Below are 23,140 nucleotides of genomic sequence, written 5' to 3' on the forward strand. Positions count from 1 at the left end.
TCTTATACCCGTTAATTTGCTTGACTGCATGCTGGTATGGAAACTTGGAAGAGCTACTTGCAAATTCAACAAACTCTACAGACTAAAGTTGGAAAGCAGACTACAATTTAAATAATTCATGCCTAAATACAAATTGGACTATATACTATACTTCAATGTTTATGGCAGCAAACACATTTTTCAGTGAATGCATTAGTTTTTCCAAATGTTACATATCTTAATTAGCAATTATTGATATTGATCTATGAACTGAAAATAGCAGATGTACTTGTATTCATCTTTCCTCTGTGAAGTTTGTGTATGGAGCAGGAAGCCCATATAACGGCAGTGTAAACCATATGTTTGATGCTGGCAGTAGTCTGTGTTGAGCTAATACATAATGAACGCTTCCAGGAGCTTACAGAATTGTAAACATGCTCTAGTGTTTATCCAGTCTGCGTCAAAAGTCCAATTCATCAATCGCCTCATCTGTCGTTGTGTAAACACTGATTCATGTATGAGAAAATAAAGTATTTATGTACCTCATCACAATCTGCCATCACTGTTTCTCAGCTCCAGGGCTGCTTCTGTACATATAGATGGGTTTTTCACTCGCTGTCTCTTCTCATTCACATTTTTCATCTTTGTCTGCATATAACCTCACCTCAGTGTCTAATTTATAGCACTAAACAAATCTCTCTCTCTCCCTCTCCTTCCCTCATTCTCGCTCTCTCTCGCTCTCTCTCTCTCTCTCTCTCTCTCTCTCTGTGTTTGTGTATGCCAACATTCATCATTCTGCTGTATAACACCTGAGACCTCTACAGTTTGAACCCACCCCGAAACTTCACTCCTTGTTTCAGTGGTATTGCAAACACATTTTCTGTTAAGATTCTTCTGTTCCTACTCTAATAAAGGTAGAGGGCTACACCTACTGGACAGTAGTGTGCATTACAGCCACAAATGTTATAGAATTGTAAAGGGAGTTTACCAAAGAAACCTGACAATATTTGGATCGTATTAATTTGTTTCTCATAATGTAAGAAAGCTCCCGAAAGTTGTGGTTTAATATGTCAGAATCTTGGAGCCAAACTCTTTGGAGCTTCTTTTATTTTAAATTATGTATAATGTTAGTGATGGGGATTAGCTAGATACAAGTAGTGATTTAACTACTGAACTACTTATCCCAGTTGGTTAATAGTAGCTCAGCTATTTTCAAAACAATGTGTGTGTATGTATGTATGTATGTATGTATGTATGTATGTATGTATGTATGTATGTATGTATGTATGTATGTATGTATGTATGTATGTATACTTGTATGTAGAGCAATTTAATCCTGAAAATGTTGCCCCCTCACTCAGATTATTCTCTGAAAAAAGCAAAGGGCACCACCCAGTGGTAATTTGGAGTAATTCAAATCTGTTGTGGTAAATTCTTCTCACAGTTGTTAATCCTAATAATTCCTTAACGACAACAATAACATGTTTTGATTAAATTTAATTGATAAAAATGTTTTAGTTTAAGACCAGAAGGCTTCAGACAAATAGACTTTCTTCTATGTATTCACGCAATAAAGAAATACATTTAATACATAAAAATACAAAAACATACATTTAATGAAATAAGTAACACTGTTGGCTGATGAAGATGACTCAGCAGGAAGCACACTTTTGGTATCTTTACTAACATGCTCTTCTGCCCTCCTTTTGGTAGAAGAGCTCAGTCATAAACTGAAGCTCATTCCTGATGCAGAAGCAGTCGCTCCTCATTCTGATGTGGTCCAGAGTTTCTCTGTGAGCTCTGTGGCTCCTGTTGATCAGGAGGACGGAGCAGCCAGAGGGGCAGAGCAGATCCTCTCTCTCCAGGGCCCATAGATCAGGAAGGTAATGCTGAGGGTCATGATCCATCAGCACCAGATTGAGGCCCACGCTTGACTCGGTGTCATCTTCAGATTTGAGAAGAGGGTGTAGAGAGCTGATGGCTTCAGCCGAGCTGCAGGATAACACCTGGAACTGCCAAACATCAGAACAGGGAGGAATACTGATGGTTAGATGCTGCTCTGGATTCCCTTAATATTTACAAATCAAGCATCCCAGACCTCCAGCTGCTTATTGTCATGTTGATGGCTATGGAATCATTATTAATGCTACTGGGGTGGATTTGTCTCAGCAATTTTAAAAATCTGTACGTGTGATGTCTTTATTCTGTAACACAACAAACATTGCTCCCCTTTCTTTATTGTATATTTGATTTCATGAGCATTACTTTCTGCTGACTTTCATAACCAGGATTTCATTTTGATATAAAAGTTTCTTTGTTGTTAGCATCTACTGTCATTTTCTGTCATTGGTTACAACCTCTAACTCAACAAAGGTTCGGCTTCATAACAATGAACAGAAATAAGAAAAGGTTTATCAGAAAAGAAAATTTAAGTTTGGGAGAAGCATGTTGTATTGTAAGTACTGTAAGTGTTGTTTCTTTTGTGTACCTGTGAGTGTTTAAAACCTGCCACCAGTATGACTTCCTCCCCAAAATCAGCTGTGATGGGGTCCAGCTCCACTGTGATCAGTTTGCCAGCGGGGGGCAGCAGACGTAGGACACGGACAGAGCTGTAGCCGCAGTGCGTCCCCAGCTCCAAGACCCGGGATGGACGGACGCGCCTTAACACCTCATCCAACGCCTCACCTGGGACAAGGACAGGAACAAGGAGAATCGAATCATGGAGATTCATCCTGGGTTTTAAGAGGGCCAATCTAACTCTAAGATAAGGGCCGCTTGGGAGGTTGAGCTTGGACTCCAACTTGAAACGGATTGGTGGGAGGAAGTCAATTGCAAACTGCACACTGTCTCGTCCTGTGCTCCTCGCCCTCTCATCCAGTTTAAGGTTTTAAACAGGGTCCACTTCTCCAAACCAAGACTATCTGAAATGTATACAGTGGTAGAGGAAAAATGTGATAGATGTTTGAACCCACAATGCAATCTGAGCCACATGTTATTATTCTGCCCCAGGTTACACAATTATTGGTCTGGATACTCTAACACAAGGTCCACCATATTGGGAACTCCGATTCAACCTTTTCCTCATATTGCCATCTTTGGAACTCCACTCAACTCACGTCAACTAGACACTGCGCAAACAGAAATGATCAGTTTCACCTCTCTGCTTGCTAGACGGCGCCTGCTTTTACAGTGGAAATCCCTCATCCCTCCGTCTATCTCACAATGGCTGAAGGACATGATGTTTCTTCTTAAACTCGAGAAAATAAAATACACAATGAGGAGATACACCGATATTTCTTCCTAACCTTACAGGCCATGCCAGACCAATGACTTTTTGTTTTTCCCCCTGTGTCTTCCCCCATTTTTTTTCATTTGTTGTGTTGTTCTCTTACCACAGCCCATAATGCGTTTTGCAGCTGCCTGTATGGTGGTATGATGTCATCCTGTAAAAACTGTACCTAAGAGATCATGGAACTAGCAACGGTGATGTCATCTAAAACTCTGTGGGTACATTATTATCGTGTCATTTCGACAAAACCTTTGCTGGCTGTGGCGAGCTGCTGTCGCTGTTTATCATCCCTTTGTCTTAATCCACATGAACAGCACACAGCCTGGATCTCTTTATGGTGTTAGTTCTGTTCTTTCTCTCTGTCTTTGCTTTACTCCCCCCTGTATGTCTAAATGTAATCCACAGATGGCAATGTGTTACACACATGGACCCATGTAAGAGAACAGTGACAATCTGGCTTCACTATTATTACTCTGGTTATTCATAAGCAATAAAATTATTATTCACCACCTGTACAACCCGACTGTATAAGGCACCAGCGCAAGTCACTGTTCCTTCGTCTCCTTATGCATCTATTCCACATGTGTATGAGATTTCCTAGGTATTTCTTTCCTTTTTCTCTTTTCTTTTCTCCCCCTCTATGTGTATAAATAACAATCTCTAAAATGTCTCATAACTGCATGCTCACTGACATGTCTAATGCGTTCTTCCATAAAAATAATCAACAAAAACAAAGATACTCCATCCTTAAAAAGACAACATTTTGCCTTTTAAAGACAATTATTTACATGTACACTGACCTATTTGTGGGCCAATGCAGACAGAACCGTGCGTTTCAGCATAAAGGTCAAAGGTCTCCAAGACACTTTCAGCGTTGCCATGGGTACATTGGGAGAAGACAAACTTGTGGTTGCTCTTTACACAAACTCTCCGTCGCACCAGCCTCAGCGCCCAGGTCACTGCTCGATGACACAGCGCTGAGAGTTTGAGGCGGTAACAGGCAGATACCATGAGGACGGCAGGAATAAGAGGCACTGATGCCACCACCAGCCACATTTCAAGAGTTCTGGGGGCGACGTTAACAAGGCTTCAAACCTGTGGATGACAGGGAGATGCTGAGTGGCAACTTTTAAAGCAACTGTGGCAAACCAGGTGCAATGGTGGGAACAGACTAAATTCAACAAAGTCAAGTTTTAGCATTTTTGTTTGTTGTTATTGTTTCTGAATAGTTGATCTATACATTTATCACATGTATATGTTGTTATGTTATTTTGATGATTTTGACCATGCCACAACAAGGGTGGTTGCATTTCCGTGGGTGTGTTAAAACGTATTTGTGGTTAATCATCAGTTTGTGAGTCGACTGCATGTTGCTGTAGATGTGCCCTCCATTCAGGGCAATAAACAACCGGTTTCTGATGATAATACAATGAGAGTTCAAAAATCAAAAAAGGTGTGTCAGTGTTTCTGTTAAGTTGTAGGTTTACATGTGATTAGTCTTGAGCTTGCAAAGAGATTGACTTGACTCTTATTCATTTATAGGCACAGTCTTTATGTTGACACAATGTTTCTGTTTGGATCACAGTATGAATGATTGTATTGAGTTCTAGTCTGAACTTTAATACAGATGAAAGGTTTCAAACAAAGAGAGTGAAGCGATATCTTTAGACAGGAGTAAGAATCCTACTTACTTGCCAAACTACCCTGTTGCTGTGTGCGTCCTGTCAGACACAGATGGGATCCTCACTCAAGAGAGTCAAGGAGCTCTGAAAATACAACACATCTACTGAAGAACAAGCACTGATTCTTTGAAAGTTGTAGGTATTTTCAAACCATGTAGTGTTTTTGTTCTCCGGGTTACTACTCACTCAGCTCACACCGGCGTGATCTATGAGGAATCAGACACCTGAGTGAAAGAAGAGAGGTTAGGAAGTGACATGTCCACACAGGAACACTTTGTGTTCCTGTTTGGAAAGCTCCTCCTCCCACGCTTCACAAAGTACCTTGATTCTCCCACAAGAGGCCAGCAAAGACACAGTCATGTCACCCTGTGGATTTATGGACATCAGTATAGCTCAGCAGGTCCTGAAGTATTGATGATGTATTGCCATAACCAAACCTCATGGCATTGTTAAGGCAGTGTAAACATTAACTTTACTGGTTTTGTATAGATTAACAATTCACCTCTGTATGTTGAAACTTAGTCTCAGACGCTACACTGTTTATTATAAGCATATACCAGCACACTTGAACCACAGCTCCTGTATAGAACATTCTTTATTTGTGACATTTAGACAAACCTGGTCTGGCCATATAACTTCCCTGAAGGAAATGAGAAGGCTGAATAAAACAATATTAGTCCAAAGATCAATAAAATATGACTGCAATGTCCATAAATAGTTGACAAATATTATTCAATGATGTTTGACACCATTGTTGAATCAGGACATCATAAAGGAAATGATATGTGAGACAGTGGATTGGAGAGGAGACCGTCAAAGGGATTGATCACAACAAAATGAGTATTAAGACCATCCCTAAAAATACTCCGACCAGAACTCTGAGCGCACAGTCCTAGTGTCCTATTTTAGTCCCAGTGTTGCCATCATTATTAATCCATGTTCAAACTAATTGGTTTAAACAGCTTTTATTGGTTTAACTAGTTTTAAGGTCCGTCCAACAAAAATGGCAATGACACAAAAACATTTTTTTAACCAGATTGGCAAAGATAAAAGAGATTTGACCAATGACCAATGATGAGTTTTATTCACCTTTGCTCTAAATCAGTGAACTCTCTAATTTGTCCCACATAGTTAAAGTGGGTGTGAGATCCCCTGTGTGTTTCTGCCCTCATTGGCTGGAAGATGATCAGTGCTGTTCTGTGTATTTTTGGCCATTGGTACGTTTCACACTGCGGCGTGAGTCCTCAGCTCCGTCAAGTTAACCAGGAGCAACTAGATTAGGAAAGGAAGCAAAGAGATGCTGCTTCAGAAATAAGAGCATAAACATATCCAAGCGCATTTGGACAAATAATGAATTACTGAGCAGTTTCAGAAGAGAGACAGAGAAAAAAACGAGATGTTGACTTGGAACTGTGGAATGTTTAAAATGGTTTCTACCACATGTATCTGACAGATGTACGGTAGGTACTTGACATGTTGCTGATTAAAATTTTAAATTCAATAGGTCACTCAAAAAGTCATAGCTGCAAAATTACAATTTACTACCTGTCTCAGCGATCTCCTACAGCAGGGTAAATCATACTGTATGTGCACTTTTATGATTTCTTTAAAATGTCTGTGTCGCTGTAGCTTTTAATTCGGAATATACAACCGGAAGCTTTCTGCTTTACGGCGGTGAATTGACGCAGGTTGTCAGCACGCAGCCTCCACCGGGAGCAACACTGTGGAGCAGCAACTGGTCCGCTTATCTCTTCGGTGCCGCTGCGACACTGAAACCGAGTGAGGAAAGCGGAGTGACTGGCACAGTTTACGGCTCGTTTTTGGTGGAATAACGCGGCGCAGAGTTGTTTGTACGCATTTCCTAGGGCTTTGATACTTGGGAGAGCAGCGCGTCTTCGCCAAATGGCAAGTCCGGTTGCAGACATAGGACAGTCTCATCAGCATCACCCGGTGCCCGAGTCGGCCGCACACTCTGCGTTTCTAGAGGCGCAGAAATGGATAGAGGTGAGTCAGTGAACGCCACACGCCACACACTTTCTGTTTCAACAATCAACTCGTTGTTTCCTCTTTATGCGGGGAATTACGTTTGTTTATCTGCAACCTGATCTGCGTGTAAGACTTGTGTGATTTTATTGCTTAGTCACCTGTTGAAAGGTGACTCAAATCGCTTAATTTACATTAAATCTGTGTAGTATTTCAATATATGAAGTTCTTCATACATGGTGGTTAATCTGTAGTTAATAAACTTAATGGCATGTTTCATCTTCTGTGATGTAACTACACAGTCCCGCAGAGAATTTTGGCAAAGTCTCGTAGTAACACATGCATCAGTTACAGCTATGTTAATATGCACAGATGTCCATTATAACCTCTATATATGATCATTATTCTGCAGGATATTCATGATATAGTGGTGGTGATAAATGTTGTAGTTGTTGCTCGGGGTCATTATACAGTAGCCTTGACTGCTGTGGGGCCTGTTGCATGTTTGGCTGAAAACAATGAATGCATCATGTGGAATGGATTTCTGCCTCATTGCCCTGCTTGGTGAACAATAATCACACAAACAAGGTTTTGTTTGGGAAGAATTTCAATCTCGGCACTCGTTGGCTCCCTGTTGTATTTGACTGTGTTATCCTGTAGTGAGCCATTCCTCCTCTCAGCCTTAAAGCACTGATGGAGCGGCTGCTGGTCAGTTTGCTTTCTGGTGGAAGGCAACCGCAGCTTTACACTGTCACCCAGTTTACATAAAGGCTTTAAATCTGAATGCATTGTTGCATCGAATCTGGGATGAAGCTTGGAGCTTTTGGGCCGACTCCTCCACAAGAGAGGACGCCCACGTGCCAACCGGGAGCCGTTTATGTCCCAAAATCTGTAAAAAATCATCCACTACTTAACTAATTAACTGAATTAATTGGACACAAGGCTTTTGGGCACTACACTTATAACCTTCAAAACTTTTTTGGGAGTTTGTTGTCTCTTGAGCGACACTGTTAATGTGTTTTGTTAATGATTATAGCTTGCGACCTCTATTTAAGCAACACTGTCTTGTCTCTTGACTCATGCATGGTAAATGCTATAATCAATTTGTAAGTGTTGTGTTTGAGTGATTGAGGGACAGTTTGATACTGTGGATAATGATAATGTGCCTCCATCTTCATACAAGGATATAATGATCCAGCCTGTCATGTGTGCTTATCTCCAGAAGTGCCCTTGTGCACTTTAGTTCACTGATTGTACCAAAACATCGGGTCAAATCTCTGGTAAGAGATACACACTTAAGGATGGAACTGTGATGAAGAGAGCACACGTGATGGATCATGATTGATGTCATATGTATAGAATGACATATCAATAGAATGTAGGATACTGGCTTACCAAAACCATATACTTGCTTTCCTTCATATTTGATCTCAAGCTGCCACATTGCATTTGCATTGGTGTCACTTTCTCAGCCCACCCTTTATTCAGACATGTGCCAAAGTGTGATTTGACTCAGGCCAAAACATGTGTATAATATGAGATTCTAGAGTGTAGAGTCATGTAATTTTAAACACAGGTGTCTAGTTTGAGAGTATTATTTTTATGCCCAAACACCAGTTGTGTGAGTGAGTGCTTGTAATGAACATGTTGTTCAAACTAACGTGACGGTGTGACATCTGAAAGTGGTATTAAAATTGACAAGTCCTCTTCAAGAGTGTCAGGCGGCGTTACAGGCCTACTTAGCAGCACCAAACTCCTCAGAGGCCCTTATCATATCTTAAAAAAGTCACTACTGACCTAGAATCTCGCCCTCAGTTCAGGGCCGTGAGCTGAAAAGGTGGGAGGGAGGGAACCTATATCTCTCCTGTGTTGTTGTTCCTCCATCACCCTTCCCCCTTGGGGACTGACCTCATTACCCGTACACACCTGCTGACGGTCTGTCGGTCACCTCTGGGAACCGCAGATCGGTTGCAGGTTTCTGAATGAGCTCAGCCACACAAAGCTTCAGTCAGCAACGGCTGAGGTTTGACTGCTTCTGTCCGTCTGCCGTGCTGTGTACCCTATGTTGCCATGCCGGTTGTGCTGTATGTTGTCGGGGTTTGAGCCTCAGGGTGTTAGCAGGTATGTCTTTGTTTTGAGTGTGACATATCTTTTGGTGAAGATGAGGTCAAGTGCAAATACTGCCTAGAGGTTTGCAATGGTGTAGTTCAAATTTGGGTGGGAATGGTTGTTGTATGTCATCATCATGTCTCACCCCCCGCCCCCTTCCATGTTTTCAGTCACTTTCCATAGTGAACTCTTGAACAAGAAGAACGAGTTAATACTTGTTTGTTTGTGATGTTTCCAAGGAGTCTTGGTGGCAGAAGACTGTGACCACTGAGAAGCGTTCCCACAGTTTGAGAGAAGCTTGTGCGCCTGTCCTCACTGTCCCCAAATGTCCCCAATGTCCCCACTGTCCCCACTTTATTTCAATTTACAGCAGAGAATACAGTGGCAGTCCATGCAAAAGGTCACACAGGAAAATAGTCAGATACTTGACATGCAGAGTCATGTTTTATGACCCTCTGGTGCAGTTTCAGTGTTTACAATAATGAATGCACAGTGTGCACAGAACATGTCAACATGTTTTTGGCTGGCTGTAGTTATTTGACATGATTTACAGTGACCACTCTAAAATTGTTAGTCTTAGTTCCTTTGTAAAAAGTGCAAAAGCAATCCTGCACCATTGAAATCTCTGATCTTGAAGAATAGCACGTTACCTGGACTTTTCAGTGTCAATGGCACGTTGGTTTAAATGTAGCCACAAGTGATCAATGATGGACTCTACTGTGTGAAAGCCCATTAAAGTAGCTCTCATTCTACAATGCAACTCACAAGTCAACTCTGTATTTGTCTCTATGCGTACCAAGCTCAGACAAATGGCACCACAAAGACCAATTGCAGGACTCAACACCCTGATGAAGCATTCACACCTGCACTCATTACCTCCTAGCCTGCCACTTCCTGTCACACCCTCTTGTCAGTAACAGTATTAATGAGGGTGTTTAGGCCCCTGTGAACTTCATAAGGGACTGAATGGGCCTTTGATGAGGGCGTCAACCTATAGTTTACAGAGTTGATTGATATGTTCCATATAGCCACAGGGCATATGCATGGTCCCCAACTTAATGAAATGATTTCAGCCTCTGCCCAACTCTCCCTCACACACACACACACACACACACACACACACACACACACACACACACACACACACACCATCCTCATCTTAATGGTGCAATTTCTTCTTTTTTTAATGGTTGAGGTTTATATTACTGACTGCAAATTCATAAAGCATACATTTGGGGGATCATCATTTTTCGCAACTCACCGTTTCCTACTTGTCATGATTAAAGGTAGTGGGAGTAGTTTCCTAATTTCCATGTCAGGTAAGATTTTGATCAAACACAAGGTCATTCAAATATTAAGATGTGTTTCTTTTGACGTGATAAATGTCACTGGTATGAAATCCGTGTGGTGGTTTAAACTATTAACACGACTTAATGATCTGTTAATCTAATATCCAAGACCACACAGTTGATTAATCAGTGTATTTAAATATAAAGTTTGATCTGACCTTGCACACATTTTAGCGGCGCTGTGCCTCAGGCATTTATGAAGCTCTTAGTCTTGCTGCCACGGTGACCACACCCCCACTGTGTGACAGGCATCACAGGCACAAACACAGACACGATTGTCCCATATCACTTCCTCCCATAAGGGCAGCGAGCTCGAAAGTAAAGATTTAGGTGTCCTTTGCTGATTTGATGTCCTTTTTGCTTTGACACCAGAGGAAGCGGCGTAAAGTGTCACATCTCACACTCAATATTCATTTAGCCCTTACAGCTACATGTTGATAATGATCCAACACTTTGGTAATTAACATATGAATCAGCTTCAAATGTGCCCCTTATTTAGTGCAACACTGAATAGTTTACTTTTTTTAAATTAGCCCCAGGGTCACAGGAAAACATCCAACTGATGCATTAGACCAAACCGAACCTAAAATTATGTGGTCCAAAGAGTATAAACATAATTAAGCTGATAGAATTGCCTTGTGCTTGTACCAAAAAGTGTTTCGCAACCCAAGCTGGTGTTTTTTGTGTTCAGTGTGATGCCAAGAATACACTGTAACAAGTTTGATCCCAACAGCACTGACTTGTTTGGGCTAATACTCATGTTTAAGTCCATCAGGTCTGTGCGTGTGTAACACATAAGATGCACAACATTGTGATTCCGTCTCTGCTTATGCTACAGAGATGCGACAACTATGTTATTTACGTTCACCCTGGACTCTGTCTCGACATGTTCAGTGTCTCTCTTTATGGATACATGTTGCCTGAGATTCTGTTCCTGTCTCTCTCTCACCTACAACCCCCCCACCCCCACCCACCCTTCCACTAGTCGAAGTCATGGCATGTTTAGGGGGAAATAATACAATGTGCCATTGTAACATGCCTGAAAGGGAAAGTGATATCATCTAGATGTCAATGGTTGATATCGTTCCAGTGATCACATTGTATACATAGCAGACAAACCACAAGGCTCACAGGGGCTGTAGATCTGACCACCGTTCTTTGTTTACTTTTTTTATAGCTCTTATCATGGTTCAGGCGCATAATATACAGTAGCTTTATTTTGGAGACAATAATACATAACAAGGCCTGTTGTGCACAAAGAAAGGCACCATTAACACAATGCAATGGGGCAATGGAAAACATGCAATAGTCAGTATGCTACAGATAAGATAAGATCAGATAATAGGATAATATAAAATTTTAATAGTCCACACAAGGGGAAATTAGCCTACCCTTCTTGAAATGCACTTAATATGCCATAACTCTTCATGGTTTATTGCTCATTCAGCCAGTGCCAAGCAGTGATGTTTGCACAGTGACTACTGAATCTGTAGTGAAATATTGACTAATGGAGCTACCTAACCTGACTGGAATGACACATATCAGTTCAAAATGGCTAGACTAGACTAGACTAGACTAGACTAGACTAGACTTGGGTGGGACTAAACATGATGACAGTGTAGTGTTTGCTGTGGGAAGGTATGATGAGATAATCCAAGAAAATAGCAGCGGTGATAAAAAGTTAAACATTCAGAAGATATAAACATGCCAGAAGTTTCTATTGTGTGGCCTTGCAGATCTGAGCGTGGATGATATACGAGTATGGAAGTATGATGTCACTGCCTCTCTCTTTTGGACGAGATGGGTCGTTTGTTTAGTTTTAAGTAAGATAATATTTTAATGGCAGTAATATTCCCAATTCCCATTCGAATTTTCAGTTATGCTACAAATCTGAAAATTCTTCGAAAAAAAACAAAAATTGATATTGTAGTTGGATTTGCAAGTGTGATCATATGCATCAGAGTACTTTTTTCCATGCTTTTTCGCAAAATGTACAGTTTGTGTCTTTGTTAATGCTTTCCTATTTGGTTTGAAATGGTGTCAGTTTAGCATTTAGTGAGACAGTCCATTAAAGTCCAGAGGTTAATCCTACAGATGTAGAGTAGAGTAGAGTATGTCTAGTGTATAGTATGTCCATTACCAGCCATCTGTCCCACCTTGGTGTAAATAAGAGCTTTATCTCAGAAATACAAAATCGAAATGTGCTATGTTAGTGTCCAATCCTTTACCCAGAATCCTCCTTTGGGCTTTTGGGTGTGATGGCAGCAATCGCATCTTTCAAAAAGCAACACAACACACCTTCTATGTTTTTTCCTATACGCTGTTGTGGAAAACCCCCTGTCAAATCTGTAGTCGCTGTGTCTGTAGTCACTCTGTCTGTAGTAGCTATTGAAACCTTCCATGACTTCATCCCCAGTTTGGGGGCATTGTCATTCTTTCCTACACGGTGGACAGATGTGTTATGATAGTGCTGAGCTTTCTTGTCAGTTTTGCTCCAAAGTAAATGAGATGTGCTGCTGAAAGTACGAATCATGGAAGAATTTTGTAATTTTAAGCAGGAAGTGTCCGTCAGAGAGGTTCTGTGGAGATTGAGGATGTCCTCTTCATCACTCACCTTAACGCTCTATTGAGCTGCGAATCCACCAAACCCCTCCCTGTCTCACGGTGCCATTTGACGGCTAAGCTTAGAATCCATTATTAAATGTTTTATACCAGGATGAGATCTAGGATGATGCATGGATATGAATCTCTAATCTTTTGCTTGTGGTTAACCAAGCTCAATTTTAAGTGGTTTACCCTGAGTATATAAACTTCTACTGCCATTGAAATTGGATGATGATGATGATGCAGTTCCCTCCCAGCCCCTTCTGTCCTTGTTAATAAATCAGTCCTGCTCAGCTTCAGTCACTCACGCAAATGAGAAACCTTGAAAGTAAGACGCTAATCACCACCGCTTTAGCTATGATCTTCTTAATCGCAGAAGAAACCGTCTGTTCTCTCGTGGGGTAGCAGGGAAAAGAGTTGGCATGTTGACACAATAGTATTAGTGGACCAGCAAGCTCTGAGATTAGATGTTGCAAAGAAGCATATTGATGGTGCTGTAAATTTTAATGATTGTTATTTTTGTGATACAGCAACAGCATACACTCAAGTGTCTGGAACTTGGTGATCGGTCAACCGAGGAGTTTGCAGGTTTACATAATTTGTTAAGAGGAAAACATGGAAAACAATCCTTATAGAAGACAATGATCCAGCTGTCAGAAAGTGCCTGTCCGCTTCACTTGGTGGGCTTCAGTGGTGCTGCACTTTGGGGTGGCTAGGGTCAGGGGTAATAGGCAGGACTGGGGTGAGGGGGTGAAGCTAGAGGAAAGCTCCTGAAGGGCTTGAATGTTGCTGTGTCTCAAGCACAGAAGAAAACTGCAGATACTCAAATTTATTCTCTTAAAATATGAACTTTTTCTGAAAAAAATAACCTAATTCTATCAATATGTATACCTTTTTCTCAAGATAGTATGACTAAATTCTCAAATTCTCTTGCATAATTGACAGGGTGTTACTTTTGCCTGAGTTTTTATGTCCCTATTTTCAAATCCAACTTTAAATGTCACATAATGTGTGTTTGACTGCAGATTTGTGGTACCTTGTATTATTGCATATTAATATTATAAGGACCATATGATTTTCTCTCTCCATTTGAGTTATCTCATTATGTGCCACTGTGACTGATTATGGGTTGGACTGGCCTGGACATAGAAATCTATTTGCACTTCTCTCTGATGATATGATTGAAATATTTTTTCACTCAGATCTTTGCACATTCCAAGCTGTGCCCATGTGAACAGAAATAGCAGGTGTGTGTTTTTTTTAGTGCCTGTTTCATGTACGTCTGTGACAAGGGGAGCATATTCCTCTTGTGACACTGTCAGGTGTGTGCTTAAGGGAGAGAATCTTCAAGGAGGAAAGAACACTCACTCTGCAGTGCGACACACACACACATACATACGTAATAAGGACCATAGTAAAGGAGCTACAGCAGGCAGCATGCCAAGGCTGCACAGCCACTCTGCAGAGACTGTGCTTCTCACCACACCAAAGAGCAGACCTACAGCTCGCTCAATAAATATGCTATACATTTCAATGATTTGTGGCTGTGTGTTGATGTTGAAATTCCATGATTCATGATATTTTTCCCCCATCCTGATGCTGAATCTTTAAATAACAATGCCTCTGGATACAGCATCAGCCCCGTGCAAGCTGGTGCAAACAAGGCCTCCATGAACATTACATGTAACCATTTATACATGTTTAACCTACATTTTAGATTCACATTTTAGATTCATTTATACAGTACACTGCATAAAACAATGGAGGCCTGTATGGCGATCAAAGCTCATCAAAAGTGTGCCTTTAAAATTTGTCCTTGTCCTTAAATTCTTACCACAAGCTGAAAAATTACAGTAGCAGAACTCCGTCTTAGTAATCCTGTGTAAAAACTTCACCTAAAATATTTATCTAAAAATGGGCAGTGGACAGGGAACATGCAGTTCTAGCTGCTATCTGATTATTATTATCACACCAGCCACTGGTAATTGTTCAAAATGATTCAAAGCCCACTTCTCTCATCTTTGCCCTGAGCTAGAGAGCTCGCCTCCTCTGCCCTGTAATCTGCCATCATGCTATTGATTGCCCTTGTTCATAGCCAATGTAGGTCATTTTGCGAGCTTGTCATTTAACTCAAATCTATTGATTGCTTTGTGGGCTTTTGATCGAGTAGGTCACAGGTTCAAGTCTGTAGACCATCTGGGTGTAACACACATCCCTTTCAATAATTTTTCAAGGAACACTGTCTGGATCCTGCAGCAGTGACCAGCAGAAGAAGCCTGGTTTGTAGTTGTAAAAATTTATTTAGACATGAACGTGTATGAAAGTGCTGCAAATGCATACAAAGTGAGTGTTGAGATGCAAGAGATGAGATGAAGAGTCACACTAAAAGGCCAAAAATTAAGCAATGACTTCTTTTGAAGATCTGTCAGATTCGGCAGTTCAGTAGAGCTTAACACGGGAGGTCGACAGTACATAATGAAGTGGAAGTGAAATCATTTTGGATGATTCAATGATTTCTATTGATATATGTAAATATTGATTTTGTTTTACCAGTTCAGATGAAACAGAAACTAATGAAACACAAATGTCACGCCTGGTCGGCCTCTGATGCAAATTTGTTGATCAAAACATTATACAGTATGTGTTGCGAGTCAGTTCAAACAGCATTCTTGGTTTGCAGGTGCGGGCCTGGTTCAAGCTCTGAAATACAATGTATACTGCAGGATCACATTCAAGAGCCCTGCCTGAATATGGGTCATCATCTCAAAGACATTGACCCAGGATGACATGGATGTAATCTCCAGCTAAATAAAGTTCTGGACTGCTATAGTTTTCAATGATAAGCCAGAATTTGTTGTGTGGTTACAAGATTTCTTGAGTTAAAGCGTAACACATCAGACATTCTTCACATTCCTCCTGCATCCTGGGTTATTTGGATCTGTTCTTAGCGGGCATATGGGTCTCTGTGATGGATAGGGCAGAGACTGATGTTCCTCCTTCGTCCAGGGGATGTGTCTAATTGGGCCATGCAGGCTGAGCTGGTTTCCTAGTTTTCAGAGTTGGGGCACCAGGGAGCTGGACTCTTTCTGACTGTCGAGGGAGCTGGTGCAGCACTGAGTGAGACAGACAGACTCTGAGACTGTGATACAGGAAAAGACACTTCTACCATTTTCTTCATGGATCTAAATACTTTGCTTTGCTCCATTGTACTCAATATTTGAAGACATGGTGTTATGGTAGTTTCGCTTCCTTGCTAAACTGAGACTTTGGTCAGGTTTAGACTTGAGGTTACATGTGCATAACTTCCGCCCACACATGCCACACAAGCAGTATTGCTCAGCGTACTTTTCCAATCATTTAGAATTAATTACTATATACACCAGAGGGAAAAGCAAGGGCAAACATAAACCAGAATAAAACTGCTTTCTCCATATTATGAACAAAGATTGGGACAATGAAGGACATCAGCATCTTAGTCATGTAACAAAGACAAGTAAAATGGTGGCCCTGGCGACAATGGGCCAATAATGAATCCCTTTATGCTGAGTCTGCTTTTTCTGCAGAGCGTGCACAACCAATGCTTCAAGTTGAACACAGCCATCTTGCATATGCTTAGTTCATGTGACGGACAAACTTGGCCTTACGTTTGAATAAACTCATTATTTCGCTCGGTTGCTGTCACAAAGATGTCAAAGTTGGGTCTTTTGTGCTTGAATGACGACTCTGGATACGCTGAACTAAACAAAGACTGTAGTCATAGCATGTTCAAAATCACTCTATACACCAGTGTCTGTTGAATAAATGTAGTACATCGCCATGCAGCCATTCTTCTCATTGAGTAGGAAGTGTTGAAATGAGAAATTAGATGTTTCATTCCTCTAGTCTATTTTAGTGTTACACCTCCGGGAAGCTTCAAACAAAAAGTCACAGTTGTTAGGGATTTAACACATCCTGTAAAACCAAACTGTTCATCTCTTTATTAAGAGCCCTGCTCTACAATGAGCTCAGTTTAAATAATTAGCGTTTTCTAGATTGTTGTTACTAATGCTGGTAAATTTTCAACATGGCCCAAAGAAAAATGTTATGTTTTGCTAATTTGATTATCCCACTCTTAAATTACACCCTGCAGAGTTCATGTTAAAAGCAGAGATTAGGGGCAAGGTTCTATCTGTAGAGGCCTTAGATGTGATAAACGTGATGTGAAATTCCTTCAACTAATAATCAGTGACTTTTCGTCCCAGAGTTGCTACTGTTTATGAAGAAATGGTCATTGATCAGTGGATAGACCCTAACACTCCAATTATGAAAACTTGTATTTGTTTTCTTTTAGTGAAACTAATTTAAGACTTTTCTAGATCCAAATGACAATGGCCTCAAGCAGGTGTAGGAATGAACCTCAACTGTCTTGTCTTATTTTTGATAGAAAGATATTTTCAGACTCAATCCAAGAACAAATGACATTATTCTGATCAATGTTAGAGATTTGTTTTTTTGCAGAGAACCAAATGACCAGCAAACAGGAATGGTAGCTTATTGAACTGAGTGGGATGACTTTCATTGTCTCAAATACACACACATGACTCTATGCCCACTCAGCCCAACATTCCTAAATCCCTCATTCCCTGTTTCTTTTACATACACAGACACGCACATACACAGCTCCCCAGCTGGTCGCCCCCAGCAACAATGCGTGCTGTCACCGCATTCTGGAACGTGACACAATCATCCCTCAGCTGACTGGGATTTGTCTGGACCGGGCTGCATGATGCAGCATCAGTATCATTAATGTCATTCTGCAAAGACAGGCACAAGTCTGCCATATTACACAGCTTCTAGTCTAAACTTCAAATTAACTTCCAGGAGCTTATATTTTGAATCAGTATATTTTTTTGGGGGGTAAATGGCTTTTTGGTTAACTATCTTACTTCTAACAGATGATTGTAATTTTTCATTAATGACTGCTTTTCCAACAGTACAGAAAATGGTAACTCTCTGCTTGAATGTGATCAAACCTTGAAATGACACTGAAAACACACTTGCATCTGTTTTAACCAAAACCAGTTTTGCGTTACCTTGAAGAAGAACCACCCTGTTTTAGATGGGATTTAAACAGGAGAGTTAAAGGGAAGATGCACAAACACAGGCTTGGGTCCTGCCCTTATGCATCTCTGACTCTTACTTAGTATTCAGCTAAAACCATTAGTGTTATTAGCATGAGAATGTGTGTCTGCTTTCTTTCTTTTTCTCACAGTTTTGAGCTGCCTTTTCTGTTAGAATCAATGAATGAACAGAAGCTAAATCAATTAAAGAAGTTTAGAGGGAAAACCAGACAGACGACATCTGTTCTTTCAGTTCTTTCTGGGAATCAAGTGTATTAATTATTTGCGTGGCTAGAAACATGTTAAAACATTGAACAAATCTGTGTACAGTTGAAAATGTATAGAAACCGTGTGTACCTGCCTGGACTTGATTTGAGATTCTCACTCTCCTTGTTTGTGTTTTCAATCCCTGTGTTTGAGAGACTCGGGATTTACTGGATGCCTTGTACAGTTTTACAGACTGAATCCTTTACATAAGACTAGCTATGATGAACACCCAACATCAATATAAACTTGTCAAACTTGCCAATACTGAGCATGGAGATCCCCCCACGTTTTAAAAGGAGAGGTTGAAACCACCTTCCTATAATAATAGAGTCTGCAGATGTTTAGTAATGAAACGGGGTTCTTGTTACTATTCTGACATTGCCTGTTGCCCCTATAATTACTGCATAAACACATACTGTGTAGGTTTGAGAGTAGGGGGTCGTCTGTGCAGTGAAGGGGAGTTTTTGAATAATTGACTGTCCCTCCTTTCTGTCTTTCTTTATTTGCTCATTCTTCTGTCAAGAAAGGAAATACAGATATGGACTGTAAATTTTACGACTATCTGAACAGAGAGATAAAACTTGGAATTTACTGCAGGTTCATCGCAGTCATCCTGTTGGCATGATGTCTGGAAGTCGAGTGCAATCACTGGACCAAAATAATTACACGTTGCAGCCATTTGCAGTCATTTCTTTCACTCTTATTGCATGGCTGATGTCGCTTGACAAAACACTTGACAAAAGTGAGGACGCGCAATCAAACCTTCAAGCAAATGAGGAATACGAATGGCAGGCATTGTCTATTTTTTGAGTAACGGTATAAAGAAGTAGCAGAAGTGGATGTGCAAACGTGCCATTTTCACCTAGCAAAGGTCCACGATAGTTTAAACAGACACGAAACCAGCTATTATGGTGTATTAAACATTAAACCCAGCCTGAAGTACCAGGAGCAAGAGGGCATAAATTGAGAAATCTTGTTTGTTGTTATACTTTGTCCATGGCTTAATTTTTGCAATTGGAAAATTTCCAAATATGTTTTCTACTGTTTGAGTAATGGGACTAGTTGGTGTAGTTTTTCATTGAAAGACCTTGAGAGACCTCAAAATACGTCAATTGACATCAAATGCAGCCATGGTAACTACAGCAAGCAGGGGATAATTGGAGCAGAAAATGTTAAGGAAAACCAAACCAAACCTTACAAACACAACTACAGAAATTGCCTGAATACATCTAATAAAAGTAGTTTTAGGTTTTTAGGTTTTCAGTGGTATAAGCCCAGCCTAAAGCCCTGGTAGCCAGTTCTAAAACATACTATCAGGCCCTGAATTGTTCATAGCATCGTGGCTACGGCCTGGTTCAGACACTGTCAGGGTGAAGGACTCATATTACTGCTGAGGTCACCAACACTGACAATCCAAGCATTCACTGTGCAGCCAGAGATGAAAGCATCGGCTCAGTAGGATATGCTTGACTTGTACAGTAGGAAGCCTGTTCTTCATGACGGCAGCAGGCAGGGGTCTCCTCAGGCTGCTTTCACGCCTGCACTGTGGCAAGGTTGCTATTCACACAGGCTGTTTGTTAAACACTGTCAAGACTTTAATTATCAGAATCAAATTTGATTGACATCCCATTCCAATAATATCATGATGTTTATACATGTTGTAAAAATAAACTGTACAAGGAAGCGTTTTAGATCACTAAGGAGGATCCAGTATCGGTTGATTTAAACAAACACTCAGTGTGCACTTTATTAGGAACATGAATACATTATACTGCAATCCAATACAACAGCTCTCCAAAAATGCAGTTTTCTTGTGGGAGAGAAATTGAGATAAGGTCTGATTCCTGTGAGGTGAGTCAGTAACTTTAAGTCTTGCATATTACTAAATCAACTGTCAAGGTTACTACTGCTTTGTTTGAATTACTACAATGTAACAATGATTACATTTCTATAAGATATATAAGTGCTCTTTCCACAGGTTGTTGGAAGGTAGCACAGATGATACATGATTTCCTAATCAAAATAATCACTGAGTTTGATCAGTGATTCTTCTATATACCGTACGCTGGGTTAACAGTTCATTTACAGCAAGTCCCTCTAGTTAAGAGTGTCAACTAAATACCTACATTGGAATGGCTTATCTTACAGTGCTGCTCTCTTGAACGCTGTAATCGCCATCAGCTTGCTGGTTGCAGGGGATAAACTTTAATCCTGACTAATCTAGCCAGCTGCACCTCCCTCTTTTGGCAGAGAGCATGACAGCTCCCCTGGGTGGCCCGAATCCAGGACCTACAGTCCGTATGTGATCATGATCTTTAAAACTTAGATCATGATGCTATTATGGCAAAACGTGTTATTGTTGACATGACATGTATTCATCTTACTGTGGTTGGAATCGCCACAAATCGAAGTATGCTCAATCTGAGGAACAGACCTAGATTACTTCACACCGGAAGCCTTGTTGCTTCTGTGACTTTGGTGATCTGACCTTGACACTTAAGATTGTTGTATTGTTGACAAGCTACAATCTACTTTAGCCCTATTGGTAATCACCCCACCCATTGTAGTTTAACACACAATCTTGGGCACCCGTAGATTTTTGTGTAATTTTGGTTTTATTGTTCATTTTGTGATGATTTTAATGGTTTGGTTTAGTTTAAAACAATATTTAGTGTCTTTGCAGAATGTTACTTGTATGTGGCACTTTTGAACAACAGTAGTACTTTTTTTAAATTCAGATTTTCAGTGGAACGGTTACCCAGGCAGGGAGCCAACATAGAGTCGATAATTATTCAAATTTCTACACATACAGTATCTTCAGTAGACTAGAAACAGTGAACTGTAATCATACACAACAGAGAACCAAGAGTCTGTGTTTCTTTCCAAAAACAATTACTACATTTCTACCTGCCTATTACCAATTACAACATGCAATTTTAACTATTACAAAATTATGGAAAAGGGAAGCAACTAATCAGCCTGGCTGGAACATTGACTCGCTCCCCTCTGGAATGCCGCACAAACCAAGACTCCTTATGGAAACCTTTTATTTTATTTTATATGTATTAAAGTTTAAGGGGGATTGTTGAAAGTCATTCTTGGACATCATGGTTTTGCGTTGAGAGAATAGATAGATAGGTTGAGGCCAAATTGATTCAACTATTAAATTAAATTAATGCACTTGATCACAAAGTCCTGAAATATGCTGGACAGTATAGACTGGTGGTAATAATCATCTATCGTCATCTGCTGTTATTAACATTGTATGTAGCACAGGATAAAGTTTCCAGTATAATTGCAGAAGCCAAACTCATGAGCAATAATTAGATCAAGACCGCTTTCTTTGTGTGGTTAAATGAATGTAACTCATACTGCTGCTCAACCGCAATCACCGTGTTCTCCATTGTTTTGTCCGTCAGAGTTCAAAGCCTCATTTGCATTTCTTTGTACAGTACAGTATGCATACACACACCTATAGATGATTGTTCGTATGCTTAATCATATAATTGATTATTTAAAACAACCAATCACCTTACGGAATGCGAGCAAGGTCCAAGTCTCTATTAATCCTCTTTTCTTGATCTAACTCGTAATAGCTGTTGGGAAACTAGTGTGACTTTGTCCAAGAAATTCTCCCTCAGGGACCGATTCCATCAATGATATTTACCCTTAAAGTCCACCTCAAACTGCTTACATTGTTTGTAGACTTCAGCACCAGACCTCTTTGAGTGATGTGCAGGTAGGATTGGAATGTAGCCATTGTTAATGCTAGATTTGATACTTGTTGCCATTCAAACACACAGTTTCAATAAAATATAGTGTAGATCACTGCTGCACCAACAACTACAACACTCAGTTCTACATTTTTGTCCTCTCTTTTTGAGGAATGTGACATTAAAAGGAGAAATCCTGACGTACATCTCCTGGATTAACGCTTTGTGAAGTTGGGCAGTTAATTCTGCTTCTCTTTATTTCCATGGACGATACCGTGTCCGTCATGAGTCTCTTTCTTGAAGTTCCCCAACCCCTGGGGAGAGGCACAATAGCAGGATTTCTGTGCATTTGGGGTTAGGGAAACCTGGCTCCAGTTCTTCCTTTATTTTAATGGAAGCTCACTGCTAACTTGGTCTGACAGACGCCCATGTTCCCAGGGGCGACAGAGGGGCTAAGCCTTGGGAAACTGTCAGGGAACAGAGATTCCATTACATTGCACTTATACATGTAAGGTTTTGAGAACTTTATTTTCGAAGGAGGGACATTTCCGAGCTAGTCCAGTCCTGTTCTGTCACCAAGCAATGGAATTAATCCATTTGCACTAACACAACTGTATCTCACTGACTGAGGTCACGTCAGTATTCAAAACACACAAATTGGCATGAAATGTTGTTTTATTTACAGAAATTAACTATGGAAATTAAGACAACCTTCAAACTGTAGGTAGTTATTATCTATTTGAAGCTTTCTATTCATCTTAGGTATTCCGATGATTGAACTACAGGAGACCTCTTAGTGCATATTTATCTTCATAATACTAGTAACCTGATTTAATATTATGTGATTATGTTGAAACAGTAATGGAAACTGTAATACACTTTTCAATTGTTTCGAAAGCGGATGTTTCGACATGATATCTGCAGTAGCCATAGAAAATCTAAAATATCCAGCACGTGAATGAGCAGAAGCTATTGTAAAGGCGCTGATTGACCCCATTGTGCTGTGGTGTTGACACAGTGTGTCAGTGAAGCCTCTGATTAGTTCAGCCTTGCTGAGCACAAAACT

The 23,140-nt window shown here is 40.4% G+C and overlaps 2 protein-coding genes across 7 annotated transcripts in view; one reads left to right on the forward strand and one right to left on the reverse strand.

The window, feature by feature from the left end:
• Positions 1–1,328: 1,328 nt before the first annotated feature.
• On the reverse strand, positions 1,329–5,227 carry LOC142999366 (catechol O-methyltransferase-like). The gene is made up of 5 exons (XM_076148865.1): positions 5,137–5,227; positions 4,960–5,034; positions 4,069–4,363; positions 2,468–2,664; positions 1,329–1,991 (listed from the first exon to the last, which is right to left on the reverse strand). The coding sequence occupies exons 3-5, from the start codon at positions 4,322–4,324 to the stop codon at positions 1,662–1,664; spliced, it is 783 nt and encodes a 260-aa protein (XP_076004980.1). The 5' UTR covers positions 4,325–4,363; positions 4,960–5,034; positions 5,137–5,227; the 3' UTR covers positions 1,329–1,661.
• A 1,430-nt stretch (positions 5,228–6,657) lies between these two features.
• Positions 6,658–23,140, forward strand: part of LOC142999438 (LIM and calponin homology domains-containing protein 1-like) — a 76,534-nt gene continuing 60,051 nt past the window's right edge. For all 6 annotated transcript variants that reach the window (XM_076149009.1, XM_076149011.1, XM_076149012.1 and 3 more), the window contains exon 1: positions 6,658–6,954. In XM_076149009.1, coding sequence (XP_076005124.1) covers positions 6,853–6,954 — 102 coding nt within the window. In that variant the 5' untranslated portion in view covers positions 6,658–6,852. The remainder of the gene's footprint in view (positions 6,955–23,140) is intronic.

The sequence above is a fragment of the Genypterus blacodes genome, unplaced genomic scaffold, assembly GCF_046128005.1.
Source record: "Genypterus blacodes isolate CSIRO-AG114 ecotype Tasmania unplaced genomic scaffold, CSIRO-AGI_Gbla_v1 ptg000044l_1, whole genome shotgun sequence".
Taxonomy (NCBI): Eukaryota; Metazoa; Chordata; class Actinopteri; order Ophidiiformes; family Ophidiidae; genus Genypterus; species Genypterus blacodes.